Source organism: Procambarus clarkii, chromosome 22 (genome assembly GCF_040958095.1).
Source record: "Procambarus clarkii isolate CNS0578487 chromosome 22, FALCON_Pclarkii_2.0, whole genome shotgun sequence".
NCBI classification, from domain to species: Eukaryota; Metazoa; Arthropoda; class Malacostraca; order Decapoda; family Cambaridae; genus Procambarus; species Procambarus clarkii.
This window is the reverse complement of record NC_091171.1, coordinates 21,323,739-21,344,597: the sequence shown is the minus strand read 5'-3', so window position 1 is coordinate 21,344,597 and position 20,859 is coordinate 21,323,739. Positions and strand designations below refer to the sequence as shown.

General features: G+C 47.8%; 1 protein-coding gene across 1 annotated transcript in view; it reads left to right on the top strand.

The window, feature by feature from the left end:
• LOC138367446 (filaggrin-2-like) overlaps positions 1-19,234 on the top strand; it is a 34,149-nt gene extending 14,915 nt beyond the window's left edge. Inside the window, exons 3-5 of the mRNA XM_069329101.1 lie at positions 10,220-10,826; positions 15,339-15,620; positions 18,248-19,234. Of these exons, the coding sequence (XP_069185202.1) occupies positions 10,220-10,826; positions 15,339-15,620; positions 18,248-19,234 (1,876 nt within the window). The remainder of the gene's footprint in view (positions 1-10,219; positions 10,827-15,338; positions 15,621-18,247) is intronic.
• The last annotated feature ends 1,625 nt before the right edge of the window (positions 19,235-20,859 follow it).

Below are 20,859 nucleotides of genomic sequence, written 5' to 3'. Positions count from 1 at the left end.
GGAGGGGTGGCAGGGTGTATGGTAACACTGTCTTGCCAGGGTGAGGGAGGAGGGAGGGGTGGCAGGGTGTATGGTAACACTGTCCTGCCAGGGTGAGGGAGGCAGGGTGTATGGTAACACTGTCCTGCCAGGGTGAGGGAGGGAGGCAGGGTGTATGGTAACACTGTCCTGCCAGGGTGAGGGAGGGAAGCAGGATGTATGGTAACACTGTCCTGCCAGGGTGAGGGAGGAGGGAGGCAGGGTGTATGGTAACACTGTCCTACCAGGGTGAGGGAGGAGGGAGGGGTGGCAGGGTGTATGGTAACACTGTCTTGCCAGGGTGAGGGAGGAGGGAGGGGTGGCAGGGTGTATGGTAACACTGTCCTGCCAGGGTGAGGGAGGGAGGCAGGATGTATGGTAACACTGTCCTGCCAGGGTGAGGGAGGAGGGAGGCAGGGTGTATGGTAACACTGTCCTACCAGGGTGAGGGAGGGAGGCAGGGTGTATGGTAACACTGTCCTACCAGGGTGAGGGAGGGAGGCAGGGTGTATGGTAACACTGTCCTGCCAGGGTGAGGGGGGAGGGAGGCAGGGTGTATATGGTGTTATGATCACAGGTAGCTGAGAAACGAGTCTACCTTGAGAGTTATTCTGCAAGACCTGACCTAAATAAGAGGTCAAAGAAATATAGACATGAAGATACATATGTAAAACAATTGGGTAAAATTGACAGACAGTTTAAGAGTAGGGGCAGTGATCAAGAATAGAAATGAAGAACTTGACACGAGATGTGGAAAGTTTGCTGGAAGTGTGAGGCTCGCTTCTGGAGGGCTTTGACCCCCACTTGAGCACCAGACATCGTGAGGGGAAGCTGTGCTCCGTGTAAGCTCCTGTTCGAGAGGAACCCCTAGTTGATATACCTTCAAGAGGAAGGAAGTGTGCAGACGTTTCAGGTGTGGAATCAAGTTGGGAACGTTGTGGTTTCAAGCCCTGGACGGCAGGACGAGTTGTGAAGCCGTCCTGAAATATTTTCGTTGGGCAACTTGTGAACGCCCTGTTGAGCATCGGCCAGGAAGCGCCCTCGACTAGACAATATTGTGGTAAGCTCATTTTAAGCCAGTTTACAGTGATTGCCTATAGTTGATCGTGTGCCCAGTGATCGTAGCAAGTGTCAGTTGATAGGTTAGGCATGTTTTGATAAGGCAGAAGGCCTAAATATGAGAGTAAAGATGGAGGAACGTCCTGGACGCCGGAGCGACGTCCGTCCCATCCGAGTGCTGGCAGGTGACTGAGGAGACTTGGCTCCTGACAGAAGGGCTGCCCCGCAGCGGCAGGCAGAGGAACCACCCAGCGGGAGGCGGAAGATGGATTCGTTCTGGATGGGGGAGTCCGGCCTTAAGCATGTAGAAAGCAGAGATGTGTGGAAACATTAATTGTGTGGTTTATTTTGTTTGTGTTTATAGGGAAACATTTTTATTGGCGTGTCGATGGGTTGTAGGTTTGTCTGGGGAAGGAGTTGCTGAGAACTTCGAAGCCAGCAGAGAGGGAGTAGTTGATGAGACTCCAAGGTTGTGGAAGGTACTGAGCTCTGTGGGAGAGCAGCCATACAGTGAGGAGCAGTGGAATGAAGTTTCACACGCTTCTGTGATACCAGTGGTGAAGCACCATTGTTGCTCAAGGAAGACTTCATGGTGTAGCAGCCGGGAGAGCTGTGGAGGACCCTGGTAGACGATTCTAGGAGAACCTGAAGATGTCAGGGTAGTGAACTGCCAGATGTGGAAAGGAAGTTCTTATTGACTACTTGTAGGGAGTTGGTAGAGTGTTAGGTTGTCATTAGCGTGCAAGACGAAGTGAAAGGTGGGTGACTGATTACCATTTTTGTATCAAGGAACAATATTATAAATGTTGATAGTGTTTATATATATATATATATATATATATATATATATATATATATATATATATATATATATATATATTAGTATATTTTGATAGCAGTCTTTCCTGTAGACATATATTATTAAATATGACCGAAAAAGTAAGATTAATAATTCTAACACGAATTTTCTCAATATTTCTTGTTTCTTTTCACTGTTGATGGTAATTGAAAAATCAATTCTCCAAAATTCATTTTTATTTCTAGTCTGACGCGACACTTGAACGCTTTTCGTAATAACTTATTACATTTTCAAAGACTTTAGTTTACACACACACAACTATAACCTGCAAACACTAAACAGAGTTTAAACAGCTTTGATTTTATACCGGCATTTGGGTGAGGTGATATGTTACAACAGTTTTGGATGAGGTGAAAACAAACTTTCAACACAAAACAGAACACGAAACAATGGGTATAATATTTTGTAAGTTAAAGGGAAGAATGGAAGTAACTGGAAAGGGCCAATTGGCCCTTATTTCTTGATGCTTCTATATTGGAGCGGAGTCTTGAAGTGGGTAGAATATAGTTGTGCATTAATTGGCTGTTGATTGCTGGTGTCGACTTCTTAATGTGTAGTGCCTCGCAGGTATCAAGCCGCCTGGTATCGCTGTATCTATCGATGATTTCCGTGTTTTTTGTTAAGACTTCTCTGGTGATGGTCTGGTTGTGGGAAGAGATTATATGTTCCTTAATGGAGCCCTGTTGCTTATGCATCGTTAATCGCCTGGAAAGAGATGTTGTTGTTTTGCCTATATACTGAATTCTTTGAGGCTTACAGTCCCCAAGTGGGCATTTGAAGGCATAGACGACATTGGTCTCTTTTAAAGCGTTCTGCTTTGTGTCTTTAGAGTTTCTCATGAATAGGTTGGCCGTTTTCTTGGTTTTATAGTAAATCGTCAATTGTATCTTCTGATTTTTGTCTGTAGTGAAAGAAACATAAGAAATATTGAGAAAATTCGTGTTAGAATTATTAATCTTACTTTTTTGGTCATATTTAATAATATATATATATATATATATATATATATATATATATATATATATATATATATATATATATATATATATATATATATATATATATATATGTTCTACGGCTGATAGTGCCGTGTATATGACAGGATTTAACCCACCTAATGAGGTTGATGGCATAAGTGGCAAGCCAGGAGTTGGACTACCACTTGAGATAAGCAGCTGATAGAGTCCCGATGGGATTGGATGCAATCTAATTGCAATAGCATAGAGTGTTGGAGTTATTATTGTATCTTGTGTATGTTTGTATATGTTCTCTGTATATTAAATGTTTATAACTAGGAGGCGTTTGCCCTTGTCCTAGTGAGGCTTCCCAGAAAGTAGAAGAGAGAGAGAGAGAGAGAGAGAGAGAGAGAGAGAGAGAGAGAGAGAGAGAGAGAGAGAGAGAGAGAGAGAAATAACCAAGAACCATGGCTGTGGACAGGGTAGTACAGAGTAATATTTCAGAAAAGGGGATTGAGATCATATCAAATAAGGAGAGAGTGGGGAGTCACGATGGATCGAGTGGGTGTGTTCATGTGACAACGAGGTCAATATTGGAGCTGCACCCCCTTAAACGTGTGACGTTGAACCCCTCTCCAAATGCCAGAAGCGCCCAGGGTGATCTGGTCAAAATAAGCACTCTCTGGGTTTTGGGTTGGCATGTCCGTAAGAAAGGACGACCAACATCAACATCATCATCATAATAATAATAACACTGTCCTCCCAGGGTGAGGGAGGAGGGAGGCAGGGTGTATGGTAACACTGTCCTACCAGGGTGAGGGAGGCAGGGTGTATGGTAACACTGTCCTGCCAGGGTGAGGGAGGCAGGGTGTATGGTAACACTGTCCTGCCAGGGTGAGGGAGGCAGGGTGTATGGTAACACTGTCCTGCCAGGGTGAGGGGGAGGGAGGCAGGGTGTATGGTAACACTGTCCTGCCAGGGTGAGGGAGGCAGGGTGTATGGTAACACTGTCCTGCCAGGGTGAGAGAGGCAGGGTGGCAGGGTGTATGGTAACACTGTCCTGCCAGGGTGAGAGAGGCAGGGTGTATGGTAACACTGTCCTGCCAGGGTGAGGGAGGAGGGAGGCAAGGTGTATATGGTAACAGTAGTTTAAAAAAGTAGGGCACAAATTGTGGGGGAAAACCTGACTCCAATAACTAATAATTAAATATATACTTTCATAGCTATGAACGACCACCACTTTTTGAGAAAAAGTGGAAAACAAAATAAAAGCAATGGAAAAACTGATCCCAAGAACTAGTGTCCTATGGATCTTTGTGAAACTGTATTTCTGATATAAATGGAGTCAAATTAACTTACACAAAATTGGGGGGTTACATGCTAAAAGATTAACACATCCCTAGCATTATTCTGGTGCTGGTTCTTCACCAGAGTAAATAAAATATGAAAGTAATAAAGTTGATTATATAGTATTAATTGGAGGTAAATGCTCCTCAATATACTATTGAAATGTTGAACAGCATCAGTAAATCAATGGGTTAGTGTAATTGATCTCTTTGAGAGTTCACTACTGTAACTACAGAGTTACAGATAAAAAAGGGACAGCTTAGCTGTAAATCTTGTGAGGTGTAATCAGTTGCTACGCTCCACCAACGACGTGTTGCATAGAGCAAATTGTTGCAGGGAACGGTGGGGAAGCCTAGCACCTCGGTTGGCGTCGCCTTGGTACTGAAAGGCAATTACATTGTAGAAATCTTCTACATAATAAGTAACTACAAATAAATCCTAAATCATGAGGATAATAGTAGGAAATTTCAGCCAATATCTGTGCAATTTATATTCAAGCACTGTAAATTCTCTTTGGAGAAAATAATGAAATTAATCATCTATTTAGATGGTAAATTTACTTAAGACACGTACGGGATTTATTTGTTTGTTCTACGGCCTAACGACAACTAGCCTAAATGTTAATTGTGGCCACATAATAACAAAAAGGTGAACCTAGCTGCCGAGCCGCGTGTCCGTTGATGTGGAGACTTGAGCAATTCTTCGTCCTCCAGCTGCTGCTTGAAAGGCGTTGACTTTGGAATTGCTCATATGCTAGTCTGGGTCACGGCTACTGTGCCAGATAACGTGGCACCGCTCTACTGGTCGTGGGAGCGAAATAAATGGGATCAAAACATAGCTCTGCTACACGCTGTCAATGGCGTCTGCGTCGTGCTCTCTCGTTCTCTCGTCTAGTGACGCTCTCCCGTCTTCCTCCTCTTCCTTATTGCGCATGCGCGGCTCTCGATAGACATCTCGAGCGTAAATGTATATGTATATATCGCAATTGACTAAGGAAGGAAGAGGTAGTGACGAGTATTAATATCATATTAAATTCTTCTGTGATAAAATAGAATTTCTCGTAACATAAATTGACTTATTAAAGTTGTGCAGCTAATCGAGGAAATTAAAGTAAAATCATTTACATTAAAGTAATTTCCTCTAGAATGTTTAATATCAACTAAATAAGGGAGTTCCAGTAAGTAGTAGTATACTACGAAATTAAACTTATTAGTAAGTAACTATTTTTAGTAAAGGAAATGATAAACTGGACTCTTGTTATAAATCCAACTAAATGTGGAGAGAATTCATGTTACTGCCTGTCGTTCCTCACGTCGTCACTCTGACTAGCAAGAATCTGGCAATATGTCTAAATAAATCATGATAATGATCAAATCTACAAGTTAGTAATTTTAGTAACTACTTAATACATATAGTGGTTAATACAAAGGTTGCATAAAATACAAAGATGTATAAAACTGTTGGTTATTTCCAACACAAATTACTGCTGAGTGAATAAAGGCGCACAGTTAAAGGTCGGTGGCCAGTCGTCCTGCCGTGACCAACGGCTCAGTCCTGTCCAGTGTTGCTCGCCATACTGTAGAATGGTAGAGTGCCCATACTTCAGAATGGTAGAATGTCCTTAAAATCCCATGAAGGAGACGTTCAGCCGGGGCCCACAACCTGGAGGTCTTCCATAAGACGAGAAGTTGAAAGAACATAAAATGATTACGTTCTCTGAAGGCGGGAGGCGCAGTGGGCAACGTCCCTGAGACACACTCGTGTGTGACCGCGTATAACAAGGAGGATATTGATCGCGTACTAAACATATTGTAACAAATAGAATACGAAACAGTGGATATGAATGGATTGGTTTACATTTAGGAAGGGCCTAGGTGGGTGCTGGTTTGATGGCAGAGCTCTGTGTAAGAGAGGAGGAGGTTATTGGGTAACGATAGGCGTGGGATCACTTGATTGTTTCAAGCGTAGGTTAAACATTTATATGGATGAGTTTGGGTGGATAGAAATAGGAGCTGCCTTGTATGGGCCAGTAGGGTTTTACGATTTTCTTAATTCTTATGTCTAGGAGGACACAACAATTGACTCGTGACAGCAGGCGTAATGTTCACGTCTTCCTAAAACAGTGTTTAAACCTCACACTACAAATTGACCTCGACGCGAGCTGCATATATGTTTACAATTAGGTCTCCAATTACTGCTGGATGAGGAGGGTCGATGTTCAATAGTTCCACTTCATGGGTTTGAACCCAGGTAATATTGGGCACGAGGCGTGGGTTGAGGGTACTACCGCTGTGCCACCTTCGTCAGGTGGTTGTACGGTGCTCCAGGTCTCATTGTTCACGAGGAGCTGCTCTTACTAGAAATGTCAGAATTCTCTGCAAATATAATAAATGTATTCCTCTTACCCTTAAGATGTTCATTTTGTAACGTCATATATTCAAGGGTTTCAGTGGTCCTCTTCACAGAGAATATTAAGCTCCGAAATGTCCTGTACATCCGCTGGGACACTGCCCAATGGTTGTGAGGGTTCCGGATGGTTTGCTGGTCAGTTTTTAGAGTGCATTCACCCACACTCACCCCACACACGAAACAAGTTTTCATTGACCATCTCAACTTGATTGTCAAGACATTTCACTAGAAGTAACTTTAAGTTGCAAAAATGTATCAAAAGACAGTTAAAAATGGCAGACAATGTCCGCAGAGTTTAACTAAAACTTGTGTTTCAAATATGCCAGTGCAGGCTGCTGAACATATGGCCCTGTATGACTAACCATCATGCCAGATGGGAACTTTTAGTATTACTTCTGCCTTATTCACTATTGTGTTGATGATGATATCCTCACAATGCACCCAGAGTCTGTCAGTGCAAACCACTGATCACATGCCTCTGTATGACTTACCATCCTGTGTGATGGGGATTTTATCATCACGTAGCTAGTTCATGACGCATCCTGTTTTTCCCCTTCATATAGTCTAAGGTAGCTAGTTCATGACACACCCTGTATTTTTCTTATAGTCTAGGGTAGCTAGTTCACGATGCATCCTGTACTTCCCTTCATATAGACTAGGGTAGCTAGTTCACGACACACCCTGTACTTCCCTTCATATAGACTAGGGTAGCTAGTTCATGACACACCGACACACCCTGTACTCCCCTTCATATAGTCTAGGGTAGCTACACAAAGGCACATGTATCTTAAAGTGTTAATTTTTCTCCCCACTACAAATGTTCTCCCTACTACAAATGTATGAGAAACGTGTCAACAGATCCATGTAAGATACGACAGACACAACGTTCTCACATGGAATGTGACAAACTTCCTTACGAGCTTCGTTAATCTAATCCTGTATGTTGGTAGGCAGAGCGCTGATGTCCTCTGCCTGCAGGAACCATTCACACCAAACACCACCAAAACTCTCAGGTTATGGAGCAGTTTTAAATTTTGGTTCATATATGACGTCGGTATCTTGAAGCACGTTACAAATAATGTAACGTGTAAGTATGAGGCAGGTGGTTATAGGTGACCGATCTCCCAATCCTGAGCACTCCTGGTGCAATCTCTGTGAGCAGGAACTGCGGCATGATCTCCCACACTACATCACCGAATGCCCAGTTATCAAACCATTCAGACCCGTTGGCATGAGGGTCTGAATGCGTCACGCATAGCGACTAATACCGACAGTAGTTTCAGTGTGATACAGCGGCTGCCTTCTTTAATCTTTCTATGTCTATCTATATATCTATATGTATAAGCCTGGGCGTGGCCAGGTTCCACAGTCACGGGGAGTGAACACGGTATTAAAAGGTACCACCTCATGTACCAAATAAATTTAAATTCATTATACATTTTTGTTTTGTATATAAAATCAAAACACAAGGAAAATATTGTTTTAAAGGAAGTACATATTTGTTATTTTGTATTTAAAATCAAAACGCAATAAAAAAAAGTTTATTACAAAGCTCATCAATCGTATTTAAAATCAAAACAATAAATGCACGCGTTATTTAATTATTTTACATTTTAAAGTCTGCGGACGGTGTTTGCTACACTGTTGTTTTTCCTGATCGCACTTATAAGTGTCGCTTACCTCCGGAGACTAGCATCTTCACAGCGGAGCTTTATGCTATTCTCTATGCTCTTCGTCTCCTGCTTTCTCGTTGTCAATCTTCCTTTGTAGTTGTTGTTGACTCTCGTAGTGCCCTCATGGCTCTCGGGTCCTTTAATCCGGTTCATCCAGTGGTTGTCGAGATCCAGCATTGGCTGTTTCTTGTTCACAGTAAATTTAGGTCGGTTGAGTTTTATTGGGTTCTCAGCCATATTGGTGTGTCTTTAAATGAGCGTGCGGATGCTGCCGCCAAGGAAGCTGTCCGCTCTTGTCCCATCTCTCATAAAGGTATTCCATATTTCGACTTTTACCCGGTTATCCATTCCTCCATCCTTACCCGTTGGCAGGCTTGTTGGTCGTCTGTTACTGGTAACAAACTGCGTACTCTTAAGTGTTGTGTTTCCTCGTGGCCGTCCTCCTACCACCGTAACCGGCGACGGGAAACGACTCTGGCGAGGTTGCGTATTGGCCATACTCGCTTAACCCATGGTCACTTGATGGAGCGCCGCCCTGCTCCTTATTGTCCTAATTGCATTGTCCCTCTTACAGTCGTGCATATCCTTGTTGAATGTCCTGACTTCTGGGACGAGCGTGTGTCTTGTTTTCCGACTGTCCTCCCGCGGTCGCTTGTCTCACGATAGCATTCTTGGTGACTCGGATACTTTTGATATCGTTCGCCTTATGCGTTTCTGTTCTCGTAATGGCGTCCTTGGTGATATTTAGCGCCCTCTGATTATCCCGCACATTTGATGGTGCTACATAGCCTTCCCGGTTTGGTGCCTTCTTTTGATAATTACTTTACATTTTAAACGTAAAAGTAAAAACAAAGCAACACGGAAAATGTATGAAGCAACTACAACAGCCTCGTGGGTCAAGGCTTCTTTCTTGTAAAGTTATCTATTACTTGTTTATAACCAACTCAGTAGCCAACTGTCTATCAGCGGAGAACAAAGCTATCCCAGAGCCTCGTCCTACAGAAACTAGAGAGCCGGTGGCTGAGCGGACAGAACACTGGACGCGTGATCATGTGGTCCCGGGTTCGATCCCGGGCGCCGGAGAGAAACAATGGGCAGAGTTTCTTTCACCCTGATGCCCCTATTACCTAGCAGTAAATAGGTACCTGGGAGTTAGTCAGCTGTCACGGGCTGCTTCCTGGGGGTGGAGGCCTGGTCGAGGACCGGGCCACGGGGACACTAAGCCCCGAAATCATCTCAAGATAATCAAGATACAGTGGTTTTGATTACCGTCACGTCTGATCAGTGATCAGACATGTGACGGTGATCAGGTGATCGTCTTATCTCAGTGTGTTGGTGACTCTAGTCGGTGTGGCAACGTCCCAGCGGTCTGGTGCCCATTCCAGCAGCCTGGTGCCCGTCCCAGCGGTCTGGAGCCCGTCCCAGCGGTCTGGTGCCCGTTCCAGTGGCCTGGTGCCCGTCCCACCGGCCTGGTGCCTGTCCCACCGGCCTGGTGCCTGTCCCAGCGGCCTGGTGCCGTAGTCAGTAGTCTTGACCGTGTTGCCCACAGTGAAGGTGAGACAAGGTGGTGTAGTCAACACCTTGTATACCTCAGTTTGTTCCAACAATTTTCCCAGTTCACTGTGTCACCAGTGTACCACTACACTGATCTGCCAGTTTATCGGTACAACAATGATGAAGGAGATGACGTCTCTTGATTTTATCGAGGTTTACCCAACCAGTAGGACGAGGCTGTCCTCGGGGTAACCGGTTGAGGTGGTGGCCGCGAGGCCGGACGGAGGACACCTCCGGGGTGTCGTCCAGGCCCCGCGGTGACTGGGAGATTATGGCGCGCGGTTGCTAAGCTCACGTGTTCCTCGGCTTCATTTTGCAATGTCGATAAGAGAGCACTGACCGAGCAATCTGGAGCCGGGCCGGGCGTCCTCGCTCGGTCAGCCTCTCGACCCGTCCTCAGGCCAGGCGTCCTCGCTCGGTCAGCTTCTCGACCCGCCCTCAGGTCAGGCGTCCTCGCTCGGTCAGCTTCTCGACCCGCCCTCAGGTCAGGCGTCCTCGCTCGGTCAGCTTCTCGACCCGCCCTCAGGTCAGGCGTCCTCGCTCGGTCAGCTTCTCGACCCGCCCTCAGGTCAGGCGTCCTCGCTCGGTCAGCTTCTCGACCCGTCCTCAGGCCAGGCGTCCTCGCTCGGTCAGCCTCTCGACCCATCCTCAGGCCAGGCGTCCTCGCTCGGTCAGCTTCTCGACCCGTCCTCAGGCCAGGCGTCCTCGCTCGGTCAGCTTCTCGACCCGTCCTCAGGCCAGGCGTCCTCGCTTAGTCAGTCTCTCGACCCGTCCTCAGGCCAGGCGTCCTCGCTTAGTCAGTCTCTCGACCCGTCCTCAGGCCAGGCGTCCTCGCTAAGTCAGTCTCTCGACCCGTCCTCAGGCCAGGCGTCATCGCTAAGTCAGTCTCTCGACCCGTCCTCAGGCCAGGCGTCCTCGCTCGGTCACCCTCCTGTGACAGTTACTGAGACAGTAACTATCTATATGGATATATATAGACACACACTAATTACTCGCCCACTCCCCCCCTCTCATCTCCCTCACTTCCCCCTTCCCCCCATCTCCCTACCTTTCCCCCACCCCCCCTCTCCAACCTCGAACAGACAGACATTTCCATATATTTGTATAGACCCGGCTGTACCCGGGTCTCTTCCTCCCTCCTTTCATCATTTTCCAGAATTCCCCAATCTTCCCCCACGTTTTCCCCATGACCCCCTTCGTCTCCTTCCCCCTTGGTCGAGCGGTACTGAAGGAAGAGCGTGTGGCCCTGATGGAAGAGCATGTGCTGGTACAAACACAATAACCCACAGCCGTGGACCAGGAAGGTTCCAAGAAGCAGCCCCCTTCATAACCTCTTACTGAGAAGTGGAACCATCGTCCAGCATCAAGAAATTCGCTGATGACACAAACACGGAACCAGAAATGTCTCCGTCGGGGCCAAATATGTGTGTTTCTAACTCACACTCCTGGCAGTTTTCAACGCACCTCCGGCAGCGACTAGAAGCCCACCTCGCGATGACACCAGAAGACTCTGCTGACTTTGGTGTGGACATTCTTGAGAATAGTAAGGAGTTTTAATATCCATAAACCTCAGTATTAATATTAATACTTCAATTAATAAATTAAAAGTATTAATTATTCAGTATTAATAAGCCTCAGGGATATCTAGGCCAGCAGAATGCCGGAACTTTATATTGTAATTCACCAGCATGACCTAGAATATTGACCTGGGTCAGACCACACCTAGAATATTGACCTGGGTCAGACCACACCTGGAATATTGACCTTGGTCAGACCACACCTGGAGTATTGACCTGGGTCAGACCACACCTGGAATATTGACCTGGGTCAGACCACACCTGGAATATTGACCTGGGTCAGACCACACCTGGAATATTGACCTGGGTCAGACCACACCTGGAATATTGACCTGGGTCAGACCACACCTGGAATATTGACCTGGGTCAGACCACACCTGGAATATTGACCTGGGTCAGACCACACCTGGAATATTGACCTGGGTCAGACCACACCTGGAATATTGACCTGGGTCAGACCACACCTGGAATATTGACCTGGGTCAGACCACACCTGGAATATTGACCTTGGTCAGACCACACCTGGAGTATTGACCTGGGTCAGACCACACCTGGAATATTGACCTGGGTCCGACCACACCTGGAATATTGACCTGGGTCAGACTACACCTGGAATATTGACCTTGGTCAGACCACACCTGGAATATTGACCTGGGTCAGACCACACCTGGAATATTGACCTTGGTCAGACCACACCTGGAATATTGACCTGGGTCAGACTACACCTGGAATATTGACCTGGGTCAGACTACACCTGGAATATTGACCTTGGTCAGACCACACCTGGAATATTGACCTGGGTCAGACCACACCTGGAATATTGACCTGGGTCAGATCACACCTGGAATATTGACCTTGGTCAGGCCACACCTGGAATATTGACCTGGGTCAGACCACACCTGGAATATTGACCTGGGTCAGACCACACCTGGAATATTGACCTGGGTCAGACCACACCTGGAATATTGACCTGGGTCAGACCACACCTGGAATATTGACCTGGGTCAGACCACACCTGGAATATTGACCTGGGTCAGACCACACCTGGAATATTGACCTGGGTCAGACCACACCTGGAATATTGACCTGGGTCAGACCACACCTTGAATATTGACCTGGGTCAGACCACACCTGGAATATTGACCTGGGTCAGACCGCACCTGGAATATTGACCTGGGTCAGGCCGCACCTGGAATATTGACCTGGGTCAGACCGCACCTGGAATATTGACCTGGGTCAGACAGCACCTGGAATATTGACCTGGGTCAGACCGCACCTGGAATATTGACCTGGGTCAGACCGCACCTGGAATATTGACCTGGGACAGACCGCACCTGGAATATTGACCTGGGTCAGACCGCACCTGGAATATTGACCTGGGTCAGACCGCACCTGGAATATTGACCTGGGTCAGACCGCACCTGGAATATTGACCTGGGTCAGACCGCACCTGGAATATTGACCTGGGTCAGACCGCACCTGGAATATTGACCTGGGTCAGACCGCACCTGGAATATTGACCTGGGTCAGACCGCACCTGGAATATTGACCTGGGTCAGACCGCACCTGGAATATTGACCTGGGTCAGACCGCACCTAGAATATTGACCTGGGTCAGACCGCACCTGGAATATTGAGCTGGGTCAGACCACACCTGGAATATTGACCTGGGTCAGACCACACCTGGAATATTGACCTGGGTCAGACCACACCTGGAATATTGACCTGGGTCAGACCACACCTGGAATATTGACCTGGGTCAGGCCACACCTGGAATATTGACCTGGGTCAGGCCACACCTGGAATATTGACCTGGGTCAGGCCACACCTGGAATATTGACCTGGGTCAGGCCACACCTGGAATATTGACCTGGGTCAGGCCACACCTGGAATATTGACCTGGGTCAGGCCACACCTGGAATATTGACCGGGGTCAGGCAACACCTGGAATATTGACCTGGGTCAGGCCACACCTGGAATATTGACCTGGGTCAGGCCACACCTGGAATATTGACCTGGGTCAGGCCACACCTGGAATATTGACCTGGGTCAGGCCACGCCTGGAATATTGACCTGGGTCAGGCCACACCTGGAATATTGACCTGGGTCAGGCCACGCCTGGAATATTGACCTGGGTCAGACCACACCTGGAATATTGACCTGGGTCAGACCACGCCTGGAATATTGACCTGAGTCAGACCACGCCTGGAATATTGACCTGGGTCAGACCACGCCTGGAATATTGACCTGGGTCAGACCACGCCTGGAATATTGACCTGGGTCAGACCACGCCTGGAATATTGACCTGGGTCAGACCACGCCTGGAATATTGACCTGGGTCAGACCACGCCTGGAATATTGACCTGGGTCAGACCACGCCTGGAATATTGACCTGGGTCAGACCACGCCTGGAATATTGACCTGGGTCAGACCACGCCTGGAATATTGACTTGGGTCAGACCACGCCTGGAATATTGACCTGGGCCAGACCACGCCTGGAATATTGACCTGGTCAGACCACGCTTGGAATATTGACCTGGGTCAGACCACACCTGGAATATTGACCTGGGTCAGACCACACCTGGAATATTGACCTGGGTCAGACCACACCTGGAATATTGACCTGGGTCAGACCACACCTGGAATATTGACCTGGGTCAGACCACACCTGGAATATTGACCTGGGTCAGACCACACCTGGAATATTGACCTGGGTCAGACCACACCTGGAATATTGACCTGGGTCAGACCACACCTGGAATATTGACCGGGGGTCAGACCACACCTGGAATATTGACCTGGGTCAGACCACACCTGGAATATTGACCTGGGTCAGACCACACCTGGAATATTGACCTGGGTCAGACCACACCTGGAATATTGACCTGGGTCAGACCACACCTGTAATATTGACCTGGGTCAGACCACACCTGGAATATTGACCTGGGTCAGACCACACCTGGAATATTGACCTGAGTCAGACAACACCTGGAATATTGACCTGGGTCAGACCACACCTGGAATATTGACCTGGGTCAGACCACACCTGGAATATTGACCTGGGTCAGACCACACCTGGAATATTGACCTGGGTCAGACCACACCTGGAATATTGACCTGGGTCAGACCACACCTGGAATATTGACCTGGGTCAGACCACACCTGGAATATTGACCTGGGTCAGACAACACCTGGAATATTGACCTGGGTCAGACCACACCTGGAATATTGACCTGGGTCAGACCACATCTGGAATATTGACCTGGGTCAGACAACACCTGGATTACATTTCACTTTGTGTCACCTGGGTAATCATGACCTGCTTCGGGGCTTTGGGGGTCACTAATTTCTTGTGAATAGATGAAGGCTTTGCCATGGAAGTTGTGTTCACGTGGCATTAATGCCCGTCACAGTGACATTAATGCCCGTCACAGTGACATTAATGCCCGTCACAGTGGCATTAATGCCCGTCACAGTGACATTAATGCCCGTCACAGTGGCATTAATGCCCGTCACAGTGGTATTAATGCCCATCACAGTGGCATGTTGAAGTGTCTTGGTCTAAAACTCTCCTGGAGCACAGTGTCCTGGTGGTCTCTGGTCAACACTCGGACCTGAAACTTGCCCGAACTCGCCTACAATATTGCTCGAAATTAGTGACTTCAGCCATTGTATGTATTAGCTCATTCTATTAATCCAACATTATGTTTGTAACTCATCCACTTTAAGGTGTGTCAGTACCAATTTAAAGTTACTACAAAAGGTCAAAGATCTTGTTTTTAAAAGCTAAATGTTAATATTAATATAAATAATTAATAGTAATGCATATACATTATCATGTTAATTTCCACAAAAAATATAAATATGAGTAGTATATAAATCATTAGTACGTAGGCCAAGCTGCTGAGTCCAGACATTGTATTGTAACTTACAAGATCATACGAAGCTCACTTACTGCGGGAGTGGAAGCATGTGGGCACTTGGGCCGCTCTCAAGATCCAAGCTCTCAAGATCCAAGCTCTCAAGACGCAGGCTCTCAAGACGCAGACTCTCAAGACCCGGGCTCTCAAGATCCCGACTCTCAAGACGCAGGCTCTCAAGACGCAGGCTCTCAAGACCCGGGCTCTCAAGATCCAGGCTCTCAAGATGACATAAATAGTCCATACCTAGTGTGCTACCTGTTGAACAATACCCTTAACATATTAATAGGACCTTTCAAATACCCCAAGAACACCCCCCTCACACTATATATATTAGGGGGGTTACTAATATATATTGTGTGAGTCGAGGTATATATATTGCATACAACCCGGCGCTTAACCACAGTGCTACTGGGATTGCAGACGTCGACAATAGGAAGATCATGGCATCAGCACCAAACTATAGCTCAGCGTCATTACTCGCTGGAAGACTCTTCATAAAGATGCATGTGCGCGACATTAAAAATACACTTTGACAATTTACTAAACTTTAATAAACAACTCGTTACGGAGACTCGAGAAGCTCCCTCAAATGTGCTACTACAATAGATGGCAAAACTGAACAGGAGTGTTGACTGAGGAAAGAGAAGAGGTGCACTTGGTGATGCTGCAACCCGTCCTCTTAAAAATAACGTCACTTTTGGCTCGTATGCGCGCTATGGCCAAATTTGGACGTAATTTGAAATGAAATCGACTCACAAAAGTGACGTACTGTTCCGTTTTCTGTTTGAGTCATCCGGCCCTCCTCTGACAGCTTAGAAGAGGAACTTTCAATTAACGTTTTTCATAACGTTTTGAAACTTTATGAGAATTTCCTGCCCACCTAACCTATCAGAGGACCCTTAACTTACCCTTGTTGAAAAAAAAAATCCCAAATTTATTTCCAATTTTTTTTCATTTTCAAATTACGTCCATATTCGGCCATACGGGCAAACGGCCAAAAGTGACGTTCTTTTTAAGAGGACAGGAATCGCTGGACCATCTCTCTCCTGACTCAACACGGCCTGGGGCCAGATTCACGAAGGAGTTACGCTAGTACTAACGAACGTGTACATCTTTCCTTAATCTTTGACGGCTTTGGTTACATTTATTAAACAGTTTACAAGCATGAAAACTTCCCAATCAACTGTTGTTATTGTTATAAACAGTCTCCTGGTGTTTCCAAGCGCATTAACTGTTTAATAATTGTAAACAAAGCTGCCAAAGATTGAGTAAAGACGTACAGGTTCGTAAGTGCTTGTGTAACTGCTTCGTGAACCTGCCCCCAGGTGTCCCAGCTCACCGGACCTCCGGGTGGGGAGTATCTTGAGCATCTTAACACCAAGTTAAGAAGTGGACCAGACCTTCCAGGATGTGGTCGGCAACCTGTCCTCCTCACGATGTTACATCGACACGAGTGTGCCCCGAGGGAGTGTGGTAGTGACCACACTACCCTGGGGGAGTGTGGTAGTGACCACACTACCCTGGGGGAGTGTGGTAGTGACCACACTACCCTGGGGTAGTGTGGTAGTGACCACACTACCCTGGGGGAGTGTGGTAGTGACCACACTACCCTGGGGGAGTGTGGTAGTGACCACACTACCCTGGGGGAGTGTGGTAGTGACCACACTACCCTGGGGTAGTGTGGTAGTGACCACACTACCCTGGGGGAGTGTGGTAGTGACCACACTACCCTGGGGGAGTGTGGTAGTGACCACACTACCCTGGGGGAGTGTGGTAGTGACCACACTACCCTGGGGGAGTGTGGTAGTGACCACACTACCCTGGGGGAGTGTGGTAGTGACCACACTACCCTGGGGGAGTGTGGTAGTGACGACACTACCCTGGGGGAGTGTGGTAGTGACCACACTACCCTGGGGGAGTGTGGTAGTGACCACACTACCCTGGGGGAGTGTGGTAGTGACCACACTACCCTGGGGGAGTGTGGTAGTGACCACACTACCCTGGGGGAGTGTGGTAGTGACCACACTACCCTGGGGGAGTGTGGTAGTGACCACACTACCCTGGGGGAGTGTGGTAGTGACCACACTACCCTGGGGGAGTGTGGTAGTGACCACACTACCCTGGGGGAGTGTGGTAGTGACGACACTACCCTGGGGGAGTGTGGTAGTGACGACACTACCCTGGGGGAGTGTGGTAGTGACCACACTACCCTGGGGGAGTGTGGTAGTGACCACACTACCCTGGGGGAGTGTGGTAGTGACCACACTACCCTGGGGGAGTGTGGTAGTGACCACACTACCCTGGGGGAGTGTGGTAGTGACCACACTACCCTGGGGGAGTGTGGTAGTGACCACACTACCCTGGGGGAGTGTGGTAGTGACCACACTACCCTGGGGGAGTGTGGTAGTGACCACACTACCCTGGGGGAGTGTTGTAGTGACCACACTACCCTGGGGGAGTGTTGTAGTGACCACACTACCCTGGGGGAGTGTGGTAGTGACCACACTACCCTGGGGGAGTGTTGTAGTGACCACACTACCCTGGGGGAGTGTTGTAGTGACCACACTACCCTGGGGGAGTGTTGTAGTGACCACACTACCCTGGGGGAGTGTTGTAGTAACCACACTACCCTGGGGGAGTGTGGTAATGACCACACTACCCTGGGGGAGTGTGGTAGTGACCACACTACCCTGGGGGAGTGTGATCGTCGTACCACAGTACCCCAGGGTACCATGGTATCCTGGGGTACCATGTCATGGTGCAGGGGTAAGGTGCGCGGCTGGCAGTACTGATGGCTGGTTCGAGTCACCTCAATGCTTCAATTTATTTTCTCATTGATATCTTTAACGTTGAGCTGATATTTTTGAGCCAAGAATAATATTAATGATGAAATAGTTCTGCGGAGATGTGTTCATCTGCTTCCATTAGTGTCTACAGTTGTCACCTTCACCACTCACAGGGTCGAAGGACTCGTCACCCACCACCATCACCATGAACCTCTCGTCATACACCACCAGGAACCAGCCATCGCAACCACACCAGACACCAAGAAGAACCAGCACAGCCACCAAGAACCAGCACAGTCACCAAGAACCACCACAGCCACCAAGAACCATCACAGCCACCAAGAACCAGCACAGCCACCAAGAACCAGCACAGTCACCAAGAACCACCACAGCCACCAAGAACCATCACAGCCACCAAGAACCAGCACAGCCACCAAGAACCACCACAGCCACCAAGAACCATCACAGCCACCAAGAACCAGCACAGCCACCAAGAACCATCACAGCCACCAAGAACCAACCATCACAGCCACCAAGAACCAACCAACACAGTCACCAAGAACCAACCAACACAGTCACCAAGAACCAACCAACACAGTCACCAAGAACCAGCACAGCCACCAAGAACCACCAAGAACTACCATAGCCACCAAGAACCACCATATCCACCAAGAACCGCCACAGCCACCAAGAACCGCCACAGCCCCCAAGAACCGCCACAGCCACCAAGAACCAGCCACCAAAAACCAGCACAGCTACCAAGAACCAGCACAGCCACCAAGAACCGCCACAGCCCCCAAGAACCGCCACAGCCACCAAGAACCAGCCACCAAAAACCAGCACAGCTACCAAGAACCAGCACAGCCACCAAGAACCGCCACAGCCACCAAGAACCGCCACAGCCACCAAGAACCAGCCACCAAAAACCAGCACAGCTACCAAGAACCAGCACAGCCACCAAGAACCAGCCACCAAGAACCACCACAGCCACCAAGAACCACCACAGCCACCAAGAACCACCACAGCCACCAAGAACCACCACAGCCACCAAGAACCAGCCGGGCAGCATCCTAGCAACGCCTGGGTGAGGGACCCGCCTGGGCCAGCACCCGGGAAGCGGCATCCCGCGCCTCTTTTACTGTGGCGAACGCACGCGTTGGCGCCTGCCTGTCTGTCTCACGGTGCCTCCCTCCTCCTCTCTCTCTCTCTCTCTCTGTCTCTCTCTCTCTCTCTCTCTCTCTCTCTCTCTCTCTCTCTCTCTCTGTCTCTGTCTCTGTCTCTGTCTCTCTCTCTCTCTCTCTCTCTCTCTCTCTCTCTCTCTCTCTCTCTCTCTCTCTCTCTGTCTCTGTCTCTGTCTCTGTCTCTGTCTCTGTCTCTGTCTGTCTCTCTCTCTCTCTCTCTCTCTCTCTCTCTCTCTCTCTCTCTCTCTCTCTCACTTCAACCTATTTGTGTTAATATATTTCACAGGGACTCGCCTCCCTCACACATTCCCCGGTGGGTGCATTGATCTTACCAGATATTCCATCTATAACACATTATTCACTCACCATCAAATAAGCATAGACATACAAATCGATGTGTATGTATGTATGTATGTATGTATGTATGTATGTATGTATGTATGTATGTATGTATGTATGTATGTATGTACAAAAATGTGCATCAATGTGCTAGTTGTGTTTGCCGGGGTTGAGCGCTGGCTCTTTGGTCCCGCCTCTCAACTGTCAATCAACTGGTGTACAGATTCCTGAGCCTACTGGGCTCTATCATATCTACAATTGAAACTGTGTATGGAGTCAGCCTCCGCCACGTCAACGACCAGATGTGCTGGGTGCTGAAGGAGACCATATTGAATACTTCATACCCAAGACTCTTCTACAAATTAGAGGTATTGTCAGGCAACATCACCGTGACAAGGTAACTGAGGAAAGGAGGATAGAAGCACAAACCAGTGAATCTGTACGATGGTACAACATGGTTGCAGCTGGCAATCCCAATCATTATGGACGAAGAGGTGGTGGCCGTGGGAGAGAATCAGTAATAGCAAAAATCCGTCTTGGATTTAAATATCCATGGAGATTCGGAATGGAAACAACAGTTGAGCAGCGGAGTTGCAGAATCTGTGGTGAGAGTGACGGACACCGCCTTGACCACTACTTGAGAGTGTGAACATCTAAGAGTCATCAGAAATATGCGTAGAATAATAAACCCCACATTGTTTGTGTTAGGAAAATACTATTTGTCACATATAGAAACTGTTCTCAAAAGATTCCCCCATTTTGCACCCGCAAGATAACGTAAGAATTGAAGGGTTGACAAATGTTAATCTTCTTGTTTGATAAGCTGTTCACTTGAGACAGTTAAGCAAGTCCCAGCTGTGTCTGGGTACGAGTGACAGGATTAACAACCCAGCGGATTTTCTTCCTATTGGGGAGCGTTGTACATGCTGCTAAGGTGGTGTGTCTACTCACAGGATGAGTGGCGCTGCCCAATAAACTCGCCCCTCGGGGCAAAATTTTAAAATCACTGCCTAATACATTCCATTTACAAACTTCTCTGACACTGAAAAAGTTCTTTCTAATGTCTCTTGTGTCTCATTTGGGTACTAAGTTTCCACCTGTGTCCCCTTGTTCGCGTACCACCCGATGTAAGCATGTATGTATGTATGTGTTACGACCCTGGGTTCCTCAAGTGGAAAC